At 45.7% G+C, this 25929-nt stretch overlaps 1 protein-coding gene across 3 annotated transcripts; it reads left to right on the forward strand.

Annotated features, from left to right (window-relative positions):
- Positions 1–520: 520 nt before the first annotated feature.
- SLC22A4 (solute carrier family 22 member 4) lies at positions 521–24998 on the forward strand. Of its 3 annotated transcripts, none has more exons than XM_032124609.1 (10): positions 521–994; positions 7064–7167; positions 8808–8962; positions 12612–12735; positions 14674–14800; positions 16716–16816; positions 17799–18013; positions 18669–18851; positions 21261–21396; positions 22524–24998. In XM_032124609.1, the coding sequence occupies exons 1-10, from the start codon at positions 602–604 to the stop codon at positions 22597–22599; spliced, it is 1614 nt and encodes a 537-aa protein (XP_031980500.1). In that variant the 5' UTR covers positions 521–601; the 3' UTR covers positions 22600–24998. The 3 variants fall into 3 exon arrangements, with proteins under 3 accessions (XP_031980500.1, XP_031980499.1, XP_031980501.1); XM_032124608.1 differs by having other exon boundaries at positions 522–994; positions 12564–12735; XM_032124610.1 differs by lacking the exons at positions 8808–8962; positions 12612–12735 and having other exon boundaries at positions 522–994.
- Positions 24999–25929: the final 931 nt, after the last annotated feature.

Below are 25929 nucleotides of genomic sequence, written 5' to 3' on the forward strand. Positions count from 1 at the left end.
GAAAGAGACCCCGCCGGCCCCGGCAGCCCCGCCAGCTCCCAGCTGATGGCTCGCTGTTCCAGTTCTCTGTCTATTAACTGTTCTCGTGATGCCCGGCTGTGCCCCGCTGTGCATCCATCTTGCAGCAGCAATACAGAGGGTAGCGTGTTTTGGGTCCCCGAAGGGAGGGATTCGGGACTCGGGGAAGGCTGGGGGCGGCGGGGCTATCGCCGCGCTCCCACCGGGCGCTGATCTCGCACCGGCAGCTGCTGCCGAGGCAGCCGCCCGGTCTCATCCTGTCGGTACCGGCACCGCCCGGTCCGCTCCGGCTGCGGCTGCCCAGGGAAATAAATGGAAAAAACCGGGACACGCCTCCTACGGAAAGCTCCGGATCCGGCGGCGGGGCAGAAGCGATGGCCGGGGAAAGGCTCCAGGGATGCCGCGGGGAGGCGGGGCCGGCAGAGCCCGGGGCTGGCGCAGAGCCCCCACTCCTCTCCGGCCGGGACCGCCGGGACAGACGCACCGCCCTGCGGGGGCTGGGCCGGGCGGGGGCGGAGCTGCCCGCACCGCCTCCGTGGAGCGCGCAGACCCCGCGGGAGGCACGCGGAGCTTCGCGCTCGTCATGCGCGACTACGATGCTGCCACCGCCTTCCTGGGCGAGTGGGGCCGCTTCCAGCGCCTCGTCTTCTTTCTGCTCAGCGCCAGCATCATTCCCAATGGCTTCAACGGGATGTCGGTTGTGTTCCTGGCCGGCACCCCCGAGCACCGGTGCGTCGTGCCCCGCGGGGCCAACCTGAGCGGCGAGTGGCGCAACGCCAGCATCCCGCTGGAGCTGCGGGGCGGGCAGGAGGCGCCGAGCCGCTGCCGCCGCTACCGCCTGGCCGCGCTCGCCAACTTCTCGGCGCTGGGGCTGCGACCCGGCTCCGACGTAGAGCTGGAGGCAGTGGAGCAGGAGCCGTGCCTGGACGGCTGGGAGTACAGCCGCGATGTCTATCGCTCCACCATCGTCACCGAGGTGCGCGGCCGCGGGAGCGGCAGCCCCTACCCCAGGCTCTGCTGGGGCCGGGGCATGTCATTCTGCCTGGGGGGCGGCGAACAGGGAGCAGGAACCAGCGGGTGAAGTGCCTGTGGGAAAGGGTCCGGGTGGGCACGATGCTGCGAGGAGCGGGAGGGATGCGAGATGTAGGGTTTGCCAAAGGAGCTGCCCACCTTCGCCATCCTAGCTGTGTTTTCCAGCTTGTTTTACTCGAAGACAGGTTTGTGTGGAGGGGGAGGCAGAGGCTGAAAATAGAAGCCCGGTAGTTTCCTCCTGCCACACGCTGACCATCCCGGTAAATTTTCTATGCGGTAGAATTGCTCGTTCTCAGTGCGGCGTTGAATGGGGACATGGACACGTTCAGGTAAACACACACCCAGCCTGGCTGGAGCTAGAGCACAGTGGACCCTCGCTGGCCCCGCACCCTGGAATGCCATTGGCTTCCGTGGCCATCAGCGCTGGGATTGGTTCGAGGCAGGTGCCGTGGTCACTCCCAGGCTGTCCGGTCAGTTTGTAAGGCTCTGCAGTGGCATCATTTGTACAGAGTGTCATGTGGGAGCATCAGCGGTGCCGGGTCATGTAAGCACTTGTTTGGGTCTTCTAGCCGTGCCATGGTGTGGTCGCCGGGACGTGCTGTTCTGTAAAGCTGGCATGGAGTGTCAAACTCCGTTAGAGAAGGAAAATTATTCCTCTGAAGCTGTAAGAGTGCTGCTGCTGTTCTGCGTTGTGTAAGGGGTTTCAGGGAATAACAGGCTCACCCTCATCCCAGGCAATGGCAGCTGGCGTGCTCCGCGGTCCTTCAGCTGAGCGTGCCCTAGGTAGCCAAGGGCCACCCTCCTCATGCACTAATGGCTCACCCTCGGGGTTCATGGCAGGGAATGGGTGTGGAACCCTCCTCACAAGTCCCTGTGACTCAGCAGCAACATCTGCCACCAAAAAAACATCAATGGATGGCACAGCCAGGAAAGGTTCTGATGATGAGGCGAGGAGTCTGTGCCCTGAGGACACAGGAAGAGGGTCTGTGCTTGGGGTGTGCAGACATGGGCTCAGCCACATGCCAGGCAGGCAGGATGTGGGCAGGGGATGTCAGTCTCCTGTTACCTGCTCAAAGGGAAGTCACTGGCACACGTGACACTTGCCATTTGTGCTGACAGTTGTACTCAGTCGCTGGAGATCCCTTACAATATCAAATCAAGGCAGGGGTGCATGGAAAGCTTGCCCTGCTCCTGTCCATGGGCAAACTGAAGCAGCAGCCTGTGCTGCCCACTTTCCCGGCTGTGACCCATGGGCTGGCGCAGCTGCGTGGTGGGAGCCTGGTGGCCACTGCTGGCACAGTCAATGCCACTCTCACTGCCAGAGGGAGGTCAGTTTATCCTGGGGTGTCTATGAACTTGTCATCTCTGTTTTGGAGTCAGTGCTTGCTCTGCGAGAATGAAGCAAAAGGAGGAGAAATGTGATTCTTCTTAATGAACAGTAAATAGTTTATGTTGGCAGATGCCAAATAGAGCATTCTGTGCAGGATTCGGGTGGGATGCAGCAGTGGGGTTTGCCATTGGGCCTGGGGCATGCCAGAGAGGCAATAGCACATTCAGAGATGGAAACCAAGTGCCAGGTTCCCATCTGTAAACCAGATGGAAAAGAAGGATACTTGTTTTGTTTCAAAATTGTCATAGACATTTGGAAAAAATGCAGAATTTGGTTTCAAAACAAGGAAAACAGGCACTGTTGAAATGCTGGAAAGAGGCAGTTTAGATAAATTTGAGATGCTTATTTTTGTATCCAACATTTTTCTCTGTATTAGGAAAGACAAGCCAGGACATGCCATCATAAGAGCTCAGTGAAGAAACAGCTTCAGTTCACAAACTCAGTTGAAGAGCAGAACTTGATGGTATAGGATTAAGCACTGGAGACTTTATTTGATCTGTTCAGTTGCATTAAATCCTGTTGTTATTGCTGCTTGAAGGGAAGTGGGAAATGCCAGCTCAGCACCTTGTGTTACTTGGTCTGTGAGGACATGCCGAACTCTGGGAACAGAGAATCCCAGACTGGGTCATTTGCATGGTCTTAAAATGGAGATGATGGGGAAAAGTGGATGTGTCCACAGGTGATCATCAGGCCAGGATGATATAAGAAAGGGGCTGTAAGTATGATGGTGAGCAAGTGGAAATGTGAGTCATTGTGGGGTCAAGAGTGATCCCTTGGCTGAGATGAAGAGGCTGCAGGGTTTCCTTTTCCTCTTGGCAGGCTCCTGGGGTCTATTACATTGGTATTCTTTTCTGGAACTTAATCTACTTCTCTTTTACTTCCAGATAATGATGCTCAGATCAAACATGAATTAGAGGCTCAAGGACAAGCACCAGTTTTGCCCTTAGGAGCAGGCATTAGGTTAGTTCCCTTGAGGGAGGTTGCCACCCAACACCACTCCCTGGGGACACACTGAGCTGCCCTCCACCACTGGGGTATGGCATGTACCCCAGACACCACTTCGAGGCCCCTGCCAAGGGCAGAGTGAGTGTCAGAGGCTCTACTGAGGCTACTGGTCTGTCACCTGTGTCACCCTGCTCAGTCCCTGTCCCAGCCCTGGCACTGATGTTAGTGAAGGCAGAAACCAGAAGCTTTTGGGGCTAGCAGAAGCAAGAGACTGGATAGGAATTGCTGAGGTTTGAAGGCATCTGAAGGCCTTTTCTGTTCTGTTATGGCTCTTTCCGTCAGTGGAGATCAGCCCTACCCAGCCCTGGAAGCCCACCCTGTGCTCGGGCATGGAGGTGCCTGTGCTTGTCACTTGTGCACTGAGCAGAGCTGGTCTCATTGCTGGCCGTGGTTCCCAGAGAGCAGGATGGGGCCATCTGTGAATAATTAACACTTCTTGAGTTATTCATTGTCAGCTTTACTCTTGGAAACAAGTTCAGATTTTCCCTGGTTTGCAGATCCACCCATTTACACAAGGCTCCACTAGTGTTTTCTCCTCTGATGTGAATAGGTTGTACTCAGGATGTTAATTAGTGATTTCTGATTGGCGGGGGGGGGGGGGGGGGGCGGGGGGGGCGTACTTTAGGCAGTCAGGGCACCTTCTACAGCAATTTCAGTTTTTCAGAAAGCCTGTCCATCTACCAGCAGCACGCAGCAGAATTGGCTCTACCAGTAGCTGGGACCTTGTCAGAAAGGGTTGTAGGGATTTGATGGGAATAAAAGTGATTTAAAACAGTGTTCTTGAGCAGCTCCTATTCCTAGCATTCAGAGGCCTTGCTTGGAATCTTACATGAACTTTGCTCCCCAGTCTGCTTTGCAGGGACATTACAGAATTACTTATTTTCTGGTTAATGTATAATTAGCCCAGTAGAGACAGTTTGGAAGTTGTAGCTGTAGGCAGTTAAGCTGTGGCTGGGCTGTAGCTCCTGTAGTCATGGTGTGCTTGGTGCTGTCTGTGATGGATGCAGCCTCTGAGGAAGGGGTCAAATAAGCTACATTTCACTTTTCCCTATACACTGAAGCACTAGTGAAACCTTACCATGTTGATATGTGCTTGATCACTCTGCAGTGCCATGGCATGAGCCTCAGTCAGAGCGAGTGCCTGTGGGGATGGGAGGTTGCAATCTGGGAGATGAGGTGCACCTGTAGAGTAGGACTGTATTGCTCAGGTACCATGTGGTATTGGAGCTAAAATAGGTGGATTGTTCACTCAGCAGCTTCAGGTATACTTAAAGTTAGATGGATTTGATGTATTTGTGTGTTTTCTGGTCAAATGCAGTGAGTTCCTGTACACAGTAACCCCTCTTTGGACAGCCAGCTGCTGTGTGCTGTTTACCACATCCCCCAAATCTTAAAGACTTGACCCTGTACAGTGAATTTTTGCTGGGTGTGCAATATGTCATGGAGCGAACACCTGGATAGGAGGCATTTAGCACCAAGGAGGCAATGCAGTTTCATGGGCAAGTTATTATTTAGCTGGGTTTATTTTACAGCCAAAGTGCCTTTGGCACCATGGAGATATTTTGAAAACACTGATCCTTAACCTCGAGCAACTCAAGTCTGAAGGTCCGGGACCAGGCACCGTGCTGGTGGCCCCAGGCCAGGGTGCTCAGCATCCAGATAATTAACAATAGTTTGTATCAGGTGCAAATTCTGCCACACTGTTAGTCAACAGCTTTCCCCAAGTGGGGAAAGGGAGGTGCAGCAGGACGTGGTGAAAGACCTCTGCAGTGTACTTCTAATGCCATGGTTTTTGTAGCTGAATTTTGCTTTGTTTTAAATACTGGACTTGATTTCCACCAACCTTCTTTACAGGAATCTGATTTCTTTGACAAGTGAAGCAGATCCCTGCATCTGTTTTTCACAATTAGCATCCTTGAACGTACCAGAGCCCCACTGACCCACATGCTAACCTCCACCTTCTCAAACACAGTGCAGATAAGCTCAGATGTGTGCCCAGACAGGCCCAAACTTCATCACCTCTCCCTTCCCAGAAGGGAAGAGAAAATACCTTACAGAAAATGCCGCCATAGGGTTCTTTTTGTTCTTAATCAGATTTAAGTCTTGGAAGCACGTTTTAGTAAGTCTCCTTGCTCCTGCATTGAAGACATGTGTGCTCCTAAGGAAGAGGCATGGGCTGTGTTTTTAACCTCAACTTATTTTTCTGTCATGTAGCTGGTGTTACTTTGCAGGCTGGCAAAGGGCAGAAGTACTTGACTCCCCTCTGCTGGCAGCATACTTCTGCCTGAACATAGGCATTGATTGCCTCTCTTTCCTAAATTACAGTCTAAAGCAAACTGCATCAAACCTTCCCCCTTGTTTTGGGGTTTGCCTGCCTGTTCTGCAGCAGCAGTGAAGCTCAGCCACCAATCCACCAGTGGTTCGTTTTTGGCAGGATTTGTGGTGCCATCAGACAGCACCTGGGTGTCTCTGTAACACAAGAGTTGCTTCTTGTTACCTGCAGCTGAGTGAGGAGCCTGAGCAGCTCTGAGGGCAGGTTTCTGCTCCATCACCAAGCCTTTGCCTGTGCTTGGCCTGTGCATTCTTCAAGCAGAGGGTGACTGCTTTTGCAAGCAACGGCCCCACTCTCTGATAGCATGGATGATTATTAAAATTATGCCATACTTTGATCTGTGATCTAATTAACTTACCATTGTGGTAGAATTATCTGATCTGAGAGTGACATGTTTGAAGCCTCTCCCTAAGTGTTCCTGGCAGGCATGCCTTAACCAGGAGATTAGTCACCAGGAAGGGAGCAAGCCTTGGCAGAGACATGCTCAGCTGTAACTTCAGTGGACAGAGGCTCATGATGCCATTTTTATTTTTTTTTAAACCTTGTCTGAGGTTATGAGTAGTTTTAGGTGGAAGTTTCCACACTGGCTACTGTCCTAAGTCTGCAGCCCCAGCCAGCTGCAGTCATGAGGCTGTGAGTGATGGGTGGCAAGTCAGTGGTGCAGGTTGTGGGGTGGAACAGAATTTGATAATATGTGAGTGCAAGAAAAGATATTTCATTCTGTGTGTCTTCTTACATATGTTTTGTCAGTGCCAGAATTTATAGAGATGCAGCACGTTTTGTGCTGGCAGAGGTAAACTGGAAGCTGTCCTTAGCTGGGACGGTTCTTTACCCTTCTCCATTGCTCTGTTTCACTGGTGGGAGCATCTTGGACCACAGGGAGCCAGGTCCAGGGGTCTGGTGTGTATGTTACGGGAGGATTGTGCTGGAAACAGGTCCAGGGCAGTACCTGAGCTGCACACACAGGTTCCCATCAGGTTTGGTTTTGCTGGCTACTCATCCCCTTCAGAGGCAATGGGGCTGTCAGACAGCTGCTGGTGTTTTTGCCTCATGGAGTTGCCTTGGGGAGGCAGTCACTTTCCCTTCTTTTTCCTGTGCTTTAAGCAGGATGTTCCAACAGTGACCTTGACTAAGAAAACAGTGGCAGTGATAGGTGAAAGTGTGGATATGGGGAAAGAGAATTCCATTGCATGGAAATGTGTGTGTCTCCAACCAGCAGCTCCTGTGCTGGATGAGGCTCGGCACAGCACTGGGGCTGTATCTGAGCACAGGCCTTTCTCTTGCAGTGGAACCTGGTGTGTGAGGACGACTGGAAAGCCCCACTGACCACCTCCCTCTTCTTCGTGGGGGTCCTCATCGGCTCCTTCATCTCGGGGCAGCTCTCAGACAGGTAATGTCATGGACAGAGCAGGGCAGACCTGGGGCCACAGCTGGTGCATTTGTTTTTAAGACACAAAAGGAATGAAATGGCTGATACTCTGAGTTCTGATCAAAATTATGTAACTGGCCTGGCTTCTTCCAAAAATCCCATCTTGGTCTATCCCAGGTGAAGGATTTCTGTCTTTTGGGCACTTCAGAGCCCGGGGACTGATCTCCAAAACAAACCCATGTGGCTGCTTTGCAGATTCATGCAATGGATTTCCCTTCACAACCCAGTTCCTATTTGTTTCTTTATCCAGCCTTTTGAGTAGTTTAAAAGATGCTGGGTTTTGTTGCACATTAACTGATAATCCCTTGTTAGAGCTGCAAGATAGAAATTTGCTCTTTGAATGGAATCTCTGCATAGGATAGAGGGTTTGCTATATGGTAGGATAGAGTAAGGATATATGAAAGCAAGGAAAAAAGATAACCTGAAAATGGATAGCAATTGTCATAGCATCTCACTAAGTAGATATAAAATGTAAAAAAAAAAATCCTTACAGACAATTGATAATTGTCTCAGCAGTGTTGAGGTTTTGGCCTTACAAGTACTGAATGTAGAATATTCCCTCTACAAGTCCCTGCTCCCCTCTCCCTACAGCCCTGAGCCCTACTCTTATGCGATCTCTGATCCTGCTTTGACTGCTGTCTGAGAATGAGGATGTCATAAGGTAGCAGGAGTCCTCTGGGTGCTTATCAGAGGGGTTTCAAAACTCACTGGGAGTCTTAATCCTAAAGCCTCCAGCATTAAATTCCATGTGATCTGAATTTAATCTCCTGACTCCTGCCCCAGTGCAGAAGTCAGTTGGTGTTACTGTTTGAAAGGGAGATGAGATAATCACTAAATCACAGTGGTGCCATTTGCGCAGTGGGAGCATTTGAGGAACTGTGTTTGCCCTGGTGGCAGCACAGCCACTGAGAGCCTGGCTCATGTCTTCCTGCATGAGCTTCCTTGGATTATTTGGGGGTTTTGTCAGTAAAAGGGGTATGATCTGAACCTGTACCTGAGCAATTTCCCCGTGTCTGCTACAGAAGCCTTTCTCAAGGGTTGCTGCAGGCAGCAGGTGGTGCAGCCCATGCAGCATCTGTGCCCACAGGTATGAAAACCCATACATGAACTTGTTCTGCCTCTCCAGGACAACATGCCACGTAATCCTAATGCAGAGAAACAGGTGAGGGAAAGGGTGCAGTATGTGTGGCAACTCGGACTGAAACCAATTGACAAAGCTATTTAACACATTAAGGATAATGGTGTTGCAAAGTATAGATGCCAGTAGCCTAAAAGCCATCATTTCCTAACTTTCAGGTGTGTGGCTTGCAGCCTGCATGTGTCTCCCTATTGTACTGTTGCCTAGTCTTCTTAATCTCTGTCTAGTGCATCCCTGAAGTTTCTGCTCATGGCTTTTCTTCTCTGTTTGTCTCGTGGGTCTTGGAAATTTTAATATTTTTTAGTGCATATGAAAATAATAAAATTCTTTAAGATGAACAGAACTTCAGGTTGTGCTAAGATGCATCACTTGAGGTTGAATATTTGTTCTGCCTTGTGCCCTCCTACATAGCCCCCACCATAAATACATGCTATTTCAGTAATAATCTTTTTCTTTACCAAAGGTTTGGCAGGAAGAATATCCTTTTTTTGACAATGGCTGTGCAGACTGGCTTCAGCTTCCTGCAGATCTTTTCCACCAGCTGGGAGATGTTCACAGTGCTCTTTCTCATTGTGGGGATGGGACAGATCTCTAACTACGTGGTGGCCTTCATTTTGGGTATGAATATGTTTGCATTAGATTAAATGTTTGCTTAAGGTACTGTTACTTTTTTCCCCTCTGAACCTGGATCATTTAATTACACAGTGGTAAAATCTTCACTGGTAAAATTCCTACTATTAGGCCAGTATAATTTTTTTTTCTCTGTGATTCTTCAAGCCTGTACTTTCTATAGGTTTAGAGAAAAAGAGAGCAGGAAGAGTCTAAATAGACATCAATTTCATTCCTCCTTGGAGAAGACATTCAAGACAGCATTCAGGGTTTAGCAGTACCAGCAGGTCTGAGATAGAGAAGGCATTTGGGTTCATCCCTGCCTCCCTCTGCACCCTTTGCAGAGAGCTCAGTGCATACCTGAGTGCAAAGCCTTGGAGCAAACCAGCATTTCCAGGCACAATGAGTGCCAGGGGGACCAGAGCAGAGGAGCTGGGTGGGTGCCATTAGCCAAAAAGTCATTGCTCTCAGTGTTGAGATCAGTGATAAAGTCCTAAGTTTTAGAGGCTAAGGTTTGTTTTCTTTTCTATGGGGAGTGTAGGAAGAAAGACGCAGCAGCTGCATGGCTACAGTTGCTGCCTGGGGACCCTGCAGGGAATGAGGCACCCCATGGGGAAGGGGACCCCACAGAGGCTCCCACTAGGCATGGGGGTTTCAGGAAAGGCAAATGCATGGGCAGATTATGGGGACGAGTGATGCAGGTCTCAGGGGGGAAACTGGGATTTTCAAGAGTGGTCTTTAACACATACATATATTTATGACTGTCTTTAAACCCCTGGTGTCAGCATTACAATTTGTAGATCGTAATGTGAGCTAGACCAAAATTGTATATTAATAGTTAATACTGGTCTTTCCTACCCCATGAGGCTTTAACAGGGAAAAAAATAGTTCAGAAGAGCATAATGTGAAGTCAGTGCTATGAAGAGGACACAGCATTGTGTCCCCAAGCAGTCATGAGTCACTGCTGCTGTGGCAGGGAGGATTAAGGTCAGGCTGTCAGCAGGGAGATCCCTTGTTGCCATCACCATTGTCACTGTTCCTGCCATTGCTGTCGCCATTGCTGTCACCACTGCCACTGCTCCCACTGTCCTGGTAGTTTAATTCTTGTGTGGAGCTGATGGAGCAGGAACAAATGCCTGCCATGGGAAGGCTGGGAGGTACAGCACTGGATAAAGCTCAAAATCCTTATGGAAACATGGGTGTTGTGTTGCACAGAGGTGCAGGTTCTGATTGGGCAGGAATTTAGTTCCCAACTCCCCTGGGAATGTAAGGGCACAGCTGGATGTGGATTGAGATGCTGCCTCGGTGCTCAGCAGAAGCAAAGCTGGAAGGGAGGGCCAGAAACACCCCACTGGGCAAATGGTCCTACTGTTAAGCAGGGTCTGGGTCTCTCCAGGTATCATTGTTTAATTGCTTAGCTGTTGTTTGCTGGCCCTCACCCTATTGTGTTGTCTCTTCTGCCATCCTCTTCTTTGTAGAGTTGTCACAGCAGCAATGGATCCCAGGGAGCAGAGAGTCAGATGCCTGGGGCACTTGCCAGCAGTACTGGCCATTCCCCAGCAGTCTTGAGGCTGGTTCTAAGGGCAGGATTAATCTAAACTAATTTAGACATTAGCTTCCTCATTTAAGTGAGCCATTGACTGTCATGGGTAAGGAGGGAGGTAGCTACGGAGGGTGGTTCTTCCCACCCTACACTCCATAGCCAGCATGTCCCCATAAGCACTGTGACTTCTGCCTGTGGCAAGGGAAACCCAGGAGCTTCCAGGAAGCTGCACATGATAGAGGTGCTGGATAGGAGAATATACCCATAAAAAGAAAAGTGACTCCTTAAGAAAGCCCATCCTGATTACAGGATGTGCTGGAGATGCTCCTGTTCTTTCATCCAAGAGCAGGCAGGGCTGACCTGTGCTTGGGAGGGGAGCAGTGGCACCTATAAAGGCCCTGTTGACCCTGGCCATGCTGCAGCCCTGGCACCCTCCATCCCCAAGAGCAGTGGTTTTTTTTTTCCAAGTTCAGCGCAGGTTCCTCTTCTCATTCAAACTTGAAACATCCAAACCTGCATTGCCTCACAATGTGTAGCTCAGACCCTCTTTCAGCATCCTTAGTCACCCAAGCTCATGCTGCCCTTTGCACTATTGCCCACCTTCATGGGAGTAGTTCCCTCCTGAGCTGTTGGTGAACTTCTGTAGTCAATGTTAGGGTTTTTTCAACCCCATGCTGTGAAATTTCTTTCTTAGCTTTAGGCCTCAGTTGTTTTCTGTGCTCAAAACTGTTGTGTTCAGGTTCTAGGACTGTAAAACACTACAGAGGTTTGTGAAGGCATGTTGGTATTGTCCAAGAACTGTTACTCCATGGCTAAGAGAATGAGGGTAGAGGAAAGGCAGGAGACAAGGGAATTGTAGATGAAAGATGTCATTTCATATTGGCTTTGAATTGGCACAAATTATAATGTAACATTTAACAGGCATAAACCAATCTTTCAAGTATCAGACCTCTCCCAAGAAAGCCCCTCTAAACAAGAGCAAGTCAAGAGGAAGATGGTATCATTTATCCCCACACACTCATTTTAGCCTAGCAAATTCTTATTTTCAGGGTTTTTTACTGTGACTTTATTCAGTTACTCCAGGTTTCTGAAATGGGAATTCATGTAACTATCAAATAGTAGGAGGGTTTTCCAGTCTTGGGTGTTTTTTCCATCTTCTCTGCAATAATAAATGTTGGAGTTCTTGCCATGATACACAACCCAAGTACGCTCTCCACACTTAGTGACTCTCCTGTTTACTCAGTGTCGTTTGCGTTTTAATTGAATATCAAACTGTGGCAGTTACGGCCCTTGCAGTGTTCCTAATGTGAAGGAGAGCTCTGTAGACCAGGGGCTGAGAGCTCAAGGAGAAGTGAGGTGGGCCTGATGGCATCACTGGATTCTATTAAGCAGTGGCTGGGTGTTTTATTGTAAAAGAATTTAGCTGCTCTTGAAGGCTTAGAACAATCTCAGTTTTTATTACTCAATATTAGGTTGCTGCATGGTGCAGTGGCTGTAGGATGCTTTCCCTGACTGCTGCCTGGCTACTGGTACAGTAACATTGCTAGAGGATGGCATCTTCCCTGGTTCTGTCCTTCAGCCCATGATGTGCCAATCCAACATTCCAACCTTTCTTCTCTTCCAAAAAATAGGTGGGAAATTTGTTCCCACCTCACCTCACTGTAAATTCACATCCTTCCATCCCACGTCAGTCTGCTGTGCTCAGACCTTTGCTCTTCCAGAAGTGCCCAGCAGTGAATTGCATCTTAAATCGTGATGGGTTAAGTGGGGGAGCAGGCTGTGTCCTAGGTGAGTGTGTGGGGGAGGCTTCTGGGAAGTCTGCTGACCATCCCCCATGCCTGTCCTTATCTGCCTCTGCCAATGCATTAATCAAAGCAAACAGAAGTAGCTTCTTTATCTGAAGGTTCCCAATACTCCCAGCAGCTTTTCTGTAGAGGCAGGTCTGTGCTGTGCTGCTCTTTCAAGATTGTTTAGCTTATTTTTCTGTTCGTAAATGCAATAAAGTATTTAGTCATGCTTGAAAATAAAGAGTTAAAATGCTAATCCAACCTCCCTTGTTTTAAACAGGCACAGAAATTCTTGGCAAATCAGTTCGTATTCTATTCTCTACATTAGGAGTTTGCATATTTTTTGCAATTGGCTACATGTTGCTGCCACTGTTTGCTTACTTCATCAGAGACTGGCGGATGCTGCTGCTGGCGCTCACTGTCCCGGGGCTGTTCTGCATCCCGCTCTGGTGGTGAGTCCATGCCAAGGCCACACTTCCCACCTCCCCTCCCACCTGATGCTCTTCATGCTAGGTTCTGGGTAATGGCAGGAGGTCAGGGAGGAGGGGCACTTTTCTCTTCACCATGTGAGAAGGCTTTGCCTTGAGGGGGCATTTTTTATGTGGTTTTTCTTGCCAGTTTTAAGTCGAGTAAGTACCTGGAGAGCCTTTTGTGTGTGCTGTCTGTGTGCTTGAAGCCCTGCTCTTTTTAGCTGGACCAAAGCACTGAAGAAGGGCAGATAGCCCTGTTCTGTTGCTGCCTTGGGCATCTGCTGTGTTCTGAAGGGACAGGTGTTTGAAAATAAGAAAGGAAAAGCAAGATATCACTCACACTCTTAAAATAAGGATAATTCACAACAGGAAGAGTTCTTTCATATTATTTAGGGAACTCCTTTTTTCTTGCTATCTTGAAAAAGTTATACCTATAAGTGAGCAATTAGCATCTTTATAACAGTTAAGTGATTTAGACACACTCTTCCATAGTCTGAAAGACCTCCTGCATGTCCCAGTCTTGTTAGAAACATCTGCTGATGGTATATTGGTTAGTTGGGGTTTTTTTTAACCATAGTCTTCAAACCAAACCTTTAAAATGGTTTTCAGCTCCACCTCTACTGTCATTGGATTTTAAAGACATTCTGATTCTGTTTAAGGGTCAGTTTGTTTATTTAACTTGATGTGTTTCAAACTCCTTCATCACAGCAGCATTTCCCTCTGTACCGAGCGGCTGTTCTTTGGGGAGGCTGGTTTTGGGTAGGAGCCTGTCACATGTCTGCTATAGAACAGGCACTGTGAGGCACAGGAAATTTGTCCCCAAGGCATGACTTCAGAGTCCTGCTTTGAAATCTGTGGAATGGGAATTCCCAGGCCTTTTAAAAGCTTACACTTAAAAATGCCAAAAACTTCCTCTGATGGCACTTTGTCTCGGGTCGATGTCGGGGTAGATGGGGACCAAGGTGAACTGGCAAAGCTCTGCCAAGGCAGGTTGGTGTTAGCTGGCGTTTGGGCATGTGGACCCACTGCTTCCACGGGCCATGTGATGTGTACGTCCCTCTGCTCTGTGCCATTCTTGCTCTTTTACTCATTTCCCTTCCAAATTCTCCAGAAGGTTCCCAGCATTGTCTCTGCAGTCTCAAGATCCTCAGCTTTCCCAGTAAGAAGAGTGGTAGAGGCAGCTCATCTTACAGAAAGTCCCATTAGTGATTAATGATCAGATATAAATCATCTGATGTTTGAAATTATTGACCTGGCTTTGAGTCAGTCTTTAGGGTTCATCAGAAAACGAGGTCTGACTTGCTTTTTTCCAAGGAGAGGAAAAAGTGCTGCTGGCTAAAGGGAGCAAGGTGGCATCTGTTAAGACCAAAGGATTTAAGTAAGGAAAGTTAAAGTTTTCTGTCCTGTGTTTGGTGTTAGTTCACTCAACATGTACTTGTAATTGATTAGAAAATGTCATCAACTCTGCAAGGGGACACTGGCCCCTGCCCTCTGCCTGGGAGAATCTGCCTCAGAGCTGTGGTAATATGGTGAGGTTTGTATATAAGGTTCCTAGGACACAGAACCTTTAAATACACCCTGTGCATATTTGAAGCATTTCTACGTTGTGTGCAGTTTCCTAAGAATATTTTTTGATTGACACTGGCTAAGCTACCCCCATCCTTTCTGTCTATCTGGTGACATCTGGTGGACATCAATTATTCCTTAAAAAAAAACCCACTGAGGACAAAGCATCTCCTTTAGCGTGAGAATAAAACAGTCCCATATATTTGAATTACCTTGCCCACATGCTTCTGTGCTGTCTCCTGCTCCAAGCAATCTGTGAGATCTGAGTGTAACTCATAGACACAATAAATATGTTATAAATAACTTTTTACTTTTGGGAAAACACTGAGTCATTTATTCTGAAACTTATTACAGGATCATTCCTGAGTCTCCTCGGTGGCTGATCTCCCAGGGAAGATACAAGGAGGCAGAAGCTATTATCCAAAAGGCTGCAAAAATAAATGGCATTCCAGCCCCATCTGTGCTTTTCGGTACTGCAGAGGTATGTTTCATATATCCTGGTACTTTACCTTGCTGGCACTTCCCCATTTGGCTGGTTGACTTGTTGGGAAATGCCAGCAGAGAACTAGTTTGCACCAGCAGCTCTTGGGCTGGCAGTGACTGTTGGTCTGCAGTAAGCGCTGGGTTAGTGAGATCAAAGTAGAGCCCAGAGAGAGGCTTTATTGGTTTGCTTTTTACATAAAATTCTCTTCCTCAGCAGTGGTTTGTTGTGGTTTTCAAAGCAAGGGTGACCCAGATTGCTTCATCCTTTTGGCACTGCAAAGATCCAAGGAAAATGTGTTTGTGCCCATTTCAGTTTGGTGCATTATTAGTGGTTTGCAGCTGAGCAACAGCCCTTTGCAGGGGGGCTGTGTAGGGGACCCTAAATCAGCACCCACGTGAGCTGGGGCTGCGTGGAGCCTGAGGGACTCTTCAGGTTGCACAGACCAGCCAAAGTACCTGAGTGCTACAAGGGGGCTTGAAAACCACGACGCGAATGAAGGCGGTGAAGAACATGAAGCTCCTCTTCAGAATTGTGTTCTTCTTGTATTTCATAACTATTGGTTAAGAAAGTCTAGTGCAAACCTGGCAGCCCAGCAGGGAGCAGTATAGCCACAGTGGGATGGCTGGTTCGTCTGCTCATCTCCCCCTCTGCTGGCTCTGCCCTCACTGGAGCACCTCCCAAAGAGGCACATTTTTCTTGTGCAGACTCTTCCAGCCTTGCATTGTCAATGACCATGTGTATGCAGGTTAGATCTTCCTTTACTGCCTTATACTGGCACCTCAGTTTTGTGTCTCCTGATAGAGCAGAAAGCAAAGCACTATGTGCTCCTCTGCAGTGTCTGCGAGTTACCCCTCCCCTGGGCAGGATCTGTCACTTGACTGTCACATCTTGCCTGAAGATCTCTTTCCCAAGTGGGAGTTTTAGTGTAAATTGAAGTGCATGTTCCAATTATGGGAAGCTCATTCTGCACCAGCCATGGAAAAGCACTTCCCTTACTTCACAGCCAGGCCTCAGATGTCTTTCAAACTGGACATGACTTTTTTGGGTTGCAGCATTTTCATTCCTGCATATTTTCTTAAATCAAGGAGACACCTGCTTAGTGGAAATTTTGTGTGCCAAAGCGTCTGTCCAAAAAAGCCTGGGGATGATGTCTGCATGCTAAGTCTCATGTTGGAAGTATTTTTCAAACATTACTAGAAAGACATTCCTTGGAAACCATCATCTATTCCTAGGAAAGGCTATCTCCTGGATAGTCCTGTAGGGAGAACCAGGGTGGTTTGTTCTTTGGGCCTGGGGGAAGCCTGGCCACAAGTGCTGGCTTTGCCCTAGCAAAGGCAAAATGTGCAGGCAGGAAGGCACCCTAACTCCACCCAAAAGATTCCTGCTTCAAGCCTCAAACTAGACTCTTCATCTCCAATCTGAGGTGGTGGATGCTCCTATGATGTGCCCTGGCTACCTCACCAACCTCCTCTCATCCGTTCCTCTCCCTGTCAGGGTGCTGGCAGGCAGCAAAACTGGATTATTTCCTACATTTATTTCACATCACTTACGAAGGTTGAAGAGAGTTGAATGGACAGTGCACAGAATGGACAGAAAAATGCCTTTGGTAATGAGGTTACTTCTGCAAGTACTGTGTGAGATCCTTAAGGAAACATTAACTTGTCTGTCTGGTCAGCTGGTACTCCTTTCTAATTAGTCATCGTGGTGCAATGGAAACTCGCATGAATACAGTTGGTAGCAGAGATAAGTCCCACCTAAGGACCGCGCTCCCTGGTGCAGAAGTGGCCCTTGGGCTGACTAGTTATCCCCTGATAGTCATAACTTCGTAACTGCCCAGACTGTGGGTAGCAGCGGTTGTTTTGCTCTTAGGTGTGTGGGAATTTTTTTGGTTTTGTTTTCCTTTTTCCTTCAGATGCAGGATTCGAAGCCTCAGCAGCAGCAGAAGGCTATCCTTCTGGACCTGTTTCGAACCCGAAACATTGCAACTATTACTATTATGTCATTACTTTTGTGGTAAGGAAATGTGTATTCCTACAGTACCCAGGCAATAGAACAGTTTCTGATTTGAGGGCACATGCCACAGGTTTAGATGATAAGTCTGAGCCTCGGAGCCCAGCTCCAATGGTCCTTGGCTGGTACATGGCCCTCAGTGTCCTCGCACCCACATTAATATGGGTGATTAATATGAATATGGAGACAGTAGCCTTGACTCAGATGTAAAATAGTTAGAAAACTATATGTAACAACTTGTGTATTTTGAAGTAGATTGCTTTTTTTTTTTTTTTCAAATGCTTCCATCTCTGTAATCTCTATTTGAAGAGAAATGTTCTTCTTGAAGCAAAGGCAGCAACTCAGTAACATAACAAGAGCCAGACCCATGGCCAGCATTTTTGTTCTCTTTCTGTACTGTGCCCATCTCAGTGAGATCCTGGTCCCTGCCTGGGCAGCCACGAGAAATGAGGACCCAATAATGCCATATAGACAAACCAGGACCCTTTTCTGTCCATATTACCCTCAGCAGAAAGGAACTGGCTAGCACACTTGGCATGCCATAGTAAGGCACTCCTGAGATTTGAAACCTGAACATCCAGCTCTCTGTGAACATTAAATAAGATGTAATGGAACTGCTGAGGGTGGGAGATCCTGACACTGGCTACAAGTAGGAATGTAGTTGGCTTGGGAAGCTTGCAAGAGTTTCATTGTGTCATTGAGACCATTGCAGTGAAAAGCCTTTGTGAATGACTTCCACAAAGCTTTTTACTTGGTGTAGTGTATGCAGGAAGGACAGAGAAATCTGAGGTGTCTTCAAGCTGCTGTGGATATGATCACTGAATGGGATGACAGAAAGATGGGGTTGCCACTGAGACTTTTTTAAGCCATAATACCTGTGGCGGTGCTTTGCAAAATCCTATTTTTGTAACAACATCTGAGGCAACACTGGAGGCGTTCAGAGACTGCTGTTTCTGGAATAATTTGGTTTTATTGCTTTTCTCAGGTTTTTCACATCAGTTGGTTACTTTGGCCTGTCCCTGAGCACTCCAGACTGGCATGGAAATGCCTATGTCAACTGTTTCCTCTCAGCTGTTATTGAAGTTCCAGCTTATGTGATCGCCTGGCTTCTCCTCCGCTCCCTCCCACGGCGCTACTCCTTATCTGGCACCTTTTTTTTAGGTGGAAGTGTTGTCCTCTTCATTCAGCTGGTTCCTGCAGGTACAAAATTAAATGTGTGACTTAAGTATATGAAATACCCAAAATATTTTATGGTACTGTGTAATAGTTCTGCAAAATTACTGGAAACCAGGATCAAATTTAGAATTTGAGGCTGAGTTATGCTGATCCTTTGCAGCCTTAGTTTTTTGTATTGCATATGCATATGCTGAGTCACACTTGACTCTCATTTATTGTGTCAAATTACTGAGCTTTATATAGTTCGGGGAACCAGCTTCTAAAATGAGAGCCAAAAGCGTACTGTGATTTATCTGGTTGTGCTTTCAGGCTACAAAAACCTGCATCCAGATTTCACTGTGTGTAAATCTTCATAGGATTTTGTGAAAAAGGGGTGGGTTCAAGCTTGTAGTTTATTGCTGCATAACCCAGAGTTTTGTTCCATTTCAAAAACACTGTTTTACATGAAGACAACCAAAATCTGAAAAATACAAAATAACCTGAGCATTATGCTCAGTGGGGAATTTGGAGTCATCTAGGGATGGGGTTAATACTTTGTATAATTAAAAAAAAACTAAAGCACCAAACTCACAACCTTTAGGAAAAACACAGCAATACAGTCTTTTGGATGTAGAAGTAATACAAGTAATAAGCACAGGGTGTTGTTTATTCACCTTGATTTTATTTTTTTCTCCTCCAGAACTTAATGTCCTCTCTGTTGGACTGGTGATGCTTGGGAAGTTTGGCATCACAGCTGCATTTTCAATGCTTTATGTCTACAATGTGGAGCTGTACCCAACAGTAGTGCGAAACATGGCAGTCGGAGCGACTTCCACAGCCTCCAGGCTGGGCAGCATCATTGCTCCTTACTTTGTTTACCTGGGTGAGATATCTTGTCTTTCTTGCCTTGCGCCACACAACTGCCCAGAGAAGTTGTCTGAGCTTCTGCAGTGCAGGCTCAGCTTTAAGTCCCTTCACTTGTTGTCTTTTCAGTCCCTTCTCTCAGCTTGGGTGTGAGTTCACTGTCACACATGGTAGAAATTAAGTGGAGCTCCCTGGACTTCACAGAATGATCAGGCACTTCATTCCTTTGGGGACCATTCATACATCACTGAAGTGGGTTAGAGCCGGCCCAGTACAATGATGATGTTTATAAACTACAAATGGAGTGGCTGGTATGATAATCACATTTTGTTATGCCAGTTAGTTTCCCAGGATTGTGTGACAAGAAGTGGTCTTGAAAGTAAGGAAAGGTAACAGTAGGAAATTCATTGCATGATACTGTCCCTGTGCATCCCGAGATGGGTATGCTGGGAGATAAACCAGGTGGGAATCCAAACATTCCCAGGATTCGTGCTCTCTAAAGTAATACATGGAAAACATACAGGTTAAGTAGCATGAAAGTGTGTTTACTTGAAGTGATTTTTTTTTAAAAACTTTTTTTAGTTTCTAAGCCAGTCACCTCAGCATTCATTCATTTTGCTTTTCCTTATTGCTTGATATTTCTGTAAGCAGAGTTATTGATTTCCTCATAGACTTTTTTTGATACTCAATGCCATCACATTCTGAGTGCGGCACATATATTAACTGACAATATTGTTTGGTTTGGTTTTTTGTTTAATACATGAAAATGTTCCTCATGTTGCAGACAGGAAAGAGTGATAGAGATCAGGGGACTAAGGATGGGAGTATCTGTGAATACCTACTGTTCAGTCTGGGGTGCTCAATCTCCTCTTTCTTTCATTCACACGATTTATTTCCTTCTGCCATCACTGGACGCATCTCAACTCTCTCTGCCCCTAACGAGTCTTGCTTCCTGCTGAGATCTTTGATACAACATGAGCATGACTTTTCTGGCTCTGGCAGAACATTGCTGATGTACTGCTGAGGGGTTAGTGCTGATTCTCCATGCCAGGAAAGGGGAGAGGAGATGACTATCTGTAACTAATCAGGGTTGATTCACGCTTGCATTCCAGTGTAACTGGAACACAATGTACCAAAAAATGATGAAAATACCTTGTCTTAGTTTCATACTTGTACAGTCCAAATGTAAAGTAAAAGGGTCAGCAGGACTGTTGACTCTCCTTAAGGCCTTCAGTCTCCATTGCAGCACTAAGAGAGAAATGTATACAAAATAAGATTTTTACTGATTGTTTTTTGTGGGTTTGTGGGGATTTTTTCTCCCAGGTCTCCATAGGCTCAGTCTTTAAGAAATCTTGTTCCAGACATCAAAATTGTTTCTTAAACTTTAAGAGGTTTCAGGAGAAACTTGTCAGCTGCTGCTATTTGCTACAGCTAAATTAGGACCTTGCAGTTCATCCGGCTCAAAAACACAGAAGAGATCAGATCAAAATTTCATCTCTGTGAGACATACCCAGAGGTCCTCTCTTTAATCTGAGTTTATTCCATACATTATAAAGCATATTGCTCTATCCCAACTATAAAATAAAGCTGTCAAATCCAGTTTGGTACTTTCTCTATCTTCAATACTTTAATTCTCTTTTCTGAAAGACCTTTTCATTGCTGTGCTGTTGTGACTAGAGGATCTTGCATCCTGCCTGAACGGTTGTGTGCCAGCTTTGGCTGCTGGCGGAGGCAGCTGCCTTCAAGTCCAAAATAATGTTCTGAGTGGACCAAGGTCAGAGCCTCATGTGCATCTCGGGAAGCCCGATGTTCTCTCCCTTTGCAATAAAGAAGGCATTAAAGCATTTCCCCATTAATGAGCTGTTAGTCTGTAACTGAGCTGTTCAGCTGACTTAGTCTCTTCTCTTCTTTTGCATCAGTCCAGCAAGATACACGATCTCAGGCAGTGATGAGTGCTTCATTGCTTACAAGCAATTTTATTCCCTCATATTGTACTATTTAACAGAGGATTTGGTTCTTGATGACAGTGTGGCACTGAAGACTCCAGCAGAGCTATTGCCTTGCAAAGATGTTGATTATCCCAGTTGAAAATGTAAAAGAAAAAAAACCCAAACAAATAAAAAAACAAAAAACCCAAACAAACCAAAAAAAAGCAACCCAAACTTGTAGCTGCTATACAAACATGGGGGTTGGCGTAAAATTATGGTAGGTGCGGCTATCCAAGAGCACATGTTGAAGCTTTAAAATTTGACTGCTGGCAGGTAATAGATGTGACTCAGCTTTGGATTCACCTTTGATATTGATGAATCTTCCAGCTAATTATTCCAAATTAATTCTGCATTACAGCAATGTCTGGAATATGAATTTTACATGTGGGTTTGTCAGTTGTGGACATTAAGTACTGTTGGAATATTCTGTGTTCTGCCAGGTGCCTACAACAGATTCCTACCATATATCCTGATGGGAAGCCTGACTGTGCTGATTGGGATCATTACCCTGTTTCTCCCAGAGAGCTACGGCAATCCACTGCCTGAGAGCTTTGAGCAGATGCTGAAGGTGAAATGGTAAGGCAGCTTTCATTCATCCTGTGCTTCACAGGAATTCAGAACACAATCGGGAAACATGTTTCTTCAGGTCCACTGCAAAACTTCAAAGCTTTCAAAGAGCCCTTCAGATTGTTTTCTTTAGGGTTGTTAATTTGACAGACAGTGACATCATACAATTTCTCCAGAATGTCTGAACCTGAGAGCTGATGTGTGCTGGCAAAGCAAGGCTGACCTTCAGCCTTTTGAGGCTGTTGCTTCAGATCTCCAAACACTTTCCATCCTATTATATCATTCACTCTCCTTAACTCTTTATTTAAACTATTCCTTTAAACTATTTATTTAGTAGGATTATATGCATTATGAGACTTTATTCTTCCAGTGTAAGTTCTTTAGGTACTTTTCAAAATTAAATGCAGGATTTCAACATTCTAGCCTCTTTCTGGGCAGCCAGAGACAGGCCAGGACAGCTTTTCCTCTGGTTTATATGATTTAGCTGTAAGCAATGACAGTTCTCTTCCCCACCAACATTTCTATTTAGGGTACCCTGAGCAAACATTTCTGCTCAAATCTATGCATATCCACTACAGTGTGAGAGCAGCAGAGGAAAACTGAATTAACCAAAGAGCAGCTGCACAGCCACCATTCAGCTCAGTGAGAACTGGTATTAGAACAGAATTTGCCCCTGTAAGCAATAATGGCTTGAAAAAGCCAGAATTCCCTGTATTATCTGTCATTATGCTTTCAGAATAAGAAAAATTCCTAGGCCAGGTTCCTTGAGAAAGGACATGTTGCTCTTTATCACAGTTAGGGATTTCTTACATGTCTGACCTGTGGCTTTTCAGCTTTGCAGTTGACAAACTGTAGCTAGAAATCCTAAAGTCAAACCAGATTCCCCTCGGAGGCTTCTTGTATCAGGAGCCTGAAGTAACTGAATTATAGTTGCTGAATGACATTCAAGATCCAAGCGTTGTTTGCTGCACTGCTGCTGCCATCCAGCAAGGCACACTGTACAGAGCATTAGATTTCATCTAATGTTGATATTAGCAGTGTAACATGGTTGTTGTAGTGGTGCTTATAGGAGAGGGAAGTGTCTGATGACACTCTGGAAAATGTTCTCTAGTTCTGAGTCTCTTACTTGCTTTCAGTTTCAGAAACGGGCAACAAACCATTGGCATTAGGAGTTCCAAGGAGAGTCCTAAAAGTCTGATAACACCTTTGTGAAGAAGGACACACCTCTCAGAGGAGCTGAAAGAAGAACAAGATCATCTCAAAATGCATTTTCTGCCAGAGGAAAATGAACAAAACCCAACAGCTACTGCACCATAGTTGTTATCTATCCCCTGTGCTATTGTCCTCAAATTACATAGTTTACTGACAAGATGCTGTCTACTCCTGTAGGACTTTTAGTCTGTAATTCAATGTCCTGATTCCTGGGTTTGTCAGCAGACACAGGTCCCCATTGAGAAACGGGGGTCTGCCTGTGCTAAACACAAGTCAAGCAGTAAGCTAGAAGTGAGCATTAGGAATAATACAGCAGTGACTGGAGACACTCAGGTACTCAATGAAAGCTGCTGAAAGGAAAAAAAACCCAAACATAATGCTGGTGATTTTTCTCACTTTGTGTGTTACTGGAGGAAGGGGAGCTGGATGTCTGCCTTTCAAAACCTGAAAGAAAGATCCTGTCCTCCTGTGAAATCTGTGACCAAAGCCCATAGACTTAAGTGGAGTCAGAATTCATTCATGGCAGAGTAGGCATAGACTTCATTGTAAGGACATGGGTTTTAAACATCCGAGTGGCTTTAGATGTCACTTGCTTTTCCCAGGACCTGGGATCCCCCTGTTCCTGTAAAAGCTACTGCTTTTTCGTAAAGCCTGAGCCCACCCAAAACGCTTGGCTTTGTGAATCTTCAGTGTCTTTGGGGTACGGGGGAAATCTTGAGCACTGGGTAAGGACTATAATTTGCTGACTTTCTGGTGGGCCACACCCACTTTCAATAGAAAAGTGAGCTGTACCAAGTCAGTGATCCTGTTCAAACGTGCCATGCAGTTTTAGCTTTCAGGTTTTTCATGGTATATTGGCATAAGCAGTTCATTAGATCTCCTGAGGTGTTGTTTTTTCTTTTTCCCGAAGTATTTAATTTCTCCTTTGAATATATACTACTTCGTTCTACACCTTCAGAGAACGCTCATGGCAGTTTCAAAAGCTTTCGCAAAACTTTTGTACTATTTACAAACTTAAAGGTGATTTGATGCTCACAAAAATCTGATATTCTGTACTGGATATGTTCACCTGCAGTTATTAAAAATTCAAAAGGACTAATTTGGGACCACAGGGGTTTTTTTTAAAAAAAACCCAAACACCAACAAAACCAGTGTTTTGTTTTTCATATCCTACAGATTATGTATGTTTGGGTTTGTTGGGTTTTTTTTAAGTTTGGCAAAACTAGATTGGATGAAGATAAATGTAGAGCTTAGAGTTGTGCTACTACTGTTTTATGAACACTACGTCGTTTGAAGACTGTAATTCCTTTTATTTTTGTATTTATTGGCTGTATATGCACTTCTTGGTCACATAAAGTCTGTCAGACCCGGTAGACTGATTTTTATCCTCTATAAATAACAATGAGCCCTGATTCACCTTCTATAAGGGCCAACAAAAGCACTGTGTCTCATCTCTAATGCATGAGTTCAGGGTAGGTTGTCTTGTGCTGGCCCTTGGCACAAGAATGAGGCTCTCCCTGAAGTTCAAGCACAAATATTAAGCTTTATAACAAATGCAAGGAACTTGTGCAATTAACTCAAGCTGCTTTTGGGAGTGGAAATACTATGTTCAATTTCCTGCAGTTACATTTTTGCCATAAATGTAACGTGGCATGAGGGAACCGCTGTCCTGTGACTCCTGATCTTCTCATCCCTTCTCAGTCAATTTCTCTACTAACAGCAGTATTTAATCTTGTTTTTACTTTTACAGAGTTAATCTAAAGAATGACTGTTTAGAGGTAACTACATTTCTCAAGAAAGCCTTTTCATCAGCACAGGACAGGTTTGAGGACTTGGGTTGAATGTAGGAGGCCATATTTTTACGAAGATTTTTATTTTGAGACTTATTTTATGTGATTGTGGGCTTGGGTATTTCTAAAAGGTAAATATTTTTGTACTCTTGAGCCTTTCAGTATCTTAAAACCTGTTTTTCCTTTTTTAAATAACAAAAAGTGTCTTGTTTTTTAAAATACCATGTTTCAACCAGTCTCATTTTTCTTATTTAAACCATTGATCTCGAGCTAGCATCATGTTTTAGTATTTTTTGCAGCAGATTTAATAATCTTTCAGAGGAGTGGAATGTCTTTCTTAAAGTATGTGATGTTGTTATAAGGCCTTATGGTGTCTGAGTGTAGTGGAAATGAGGGAAGCCCCAGCTGGATTGTTCTCACTGATGCAAGGGCCATCACGCTGTGCCTCATCTGTCACCTCTGTCACCTTTACTGGGTTCTCTCTGTGCAACCTTTGATCCTCAGCTGGCTTACTGGATCTGCTAATGCCTGTATGAACCTGTAGTAACTGTCAGTCATTGACCTCTGTCTTCATTGTAATAAAAATGTGCACTGGCATTGTTTCACCTGCTTCCTGTCTGGGTTCTCCTAATTGAAGAGCAAGTCTCCCAACTTAAACACTTGGTGCCAAGAAGTTTAAATAAATAAATAAATAAATAAAGGTATTTAGCATGGATCAGGTATGAAAACAAAATTCTAAAATAAGCTCTTCCACCAATACATTCTTCCACACAGGAAGATTATGATGGTGTGGTACAGTTTTTCTGACTTTTCACGTGGTTCAATCCTGATCCTGCAAATCCCTGGAAGCTCACCCTGGCCAGACTCAAGGATGATTTTGTAATTTAACTCCTATTATGTCATTCATTTTCTACTTTTGAGTTTTTTCACAGCTGTGTGATTCCAACCCAGGATAAAAGATCATTTTAAATGCCAGTGTTCAAAAAATGCTATAAAAAGTATACTTTTGGGGGTTTTTTATCAGTTAGAGGTGGGAAAGAATATCACCCAGAAAAAGCCACTTGAAAATATGAATTAGCATTATGGAGAGCAAGGCCAAATTTCTGCAGTGATACAATTCAACTTTTGAACTGACATCTATATGGGAGTCTGTGAACTTCCTGACAGTGCCACTAGGTACTGAGCTGGGATTTTTGGCCTAAGATTAGAATATTATTTATTGAATTTATTATTTGTCAAGCATGTAGTACACATTGCCTGAGAAAATAGGGTCAGGGTCAGGAAAGCTTTTTTACAGCCTGAGCTGATCCTGCTGAAGGGATGATGGCAGCTATGGAAAGGTGCTACAGAGTGAAATGAGGAACTCTTTAACTCCTGAACTTACAGTAACTGCCTTGCTTTGATGAACAGAACAATCTATGAAGACTTCTGGTTCATATATGGTACTGATCCCAACAAGGTTTTATTGAAGAACCCCAAGCAGGTTCACATGTACGTAGGCAGCCCAATTACCACTCAGTGGGAATGGGCTGCCCAGGGA

This window comes from Corvus moneduloides, chromosome 15, assembly GCF_009650955.1.
Source record: "Corvus moneduloides isolate bCorMon1 chromosome 15, bCorMon1.pri, whole genome shotgun sequence".
In the NCBI taxonomy this organism is placed as follows: domain Eukaryota; kingdom Metazoa; phylum Chordata; class Aves; order Passeriformes; family Corvidae; genus Corvus; species Corvus moneduloides.

Coding starts and splice junctions, on each gene's coding strand:
- SLC22A4 (XM_032124608.1), top strand. CDS start 602: ATGCGCGACTACGATGCTGCCACCGCCTTCCTGGGCGAGTGGGGCCGC. Junction 8,963..12,563: donor CGTGGTGGCCTTCATTTTGG/GTATGAATATGT, acceptor TGTTTTAAACAG/GCACAGAAATTCTTGGCAAA. Junction 12,736..14,673: donor TTCTGCATCCCGCTCTGGTG/GTGAGTCCATGC, acceptor AACTTATTACAG/GATCATTCCTGAGTCTCCTC.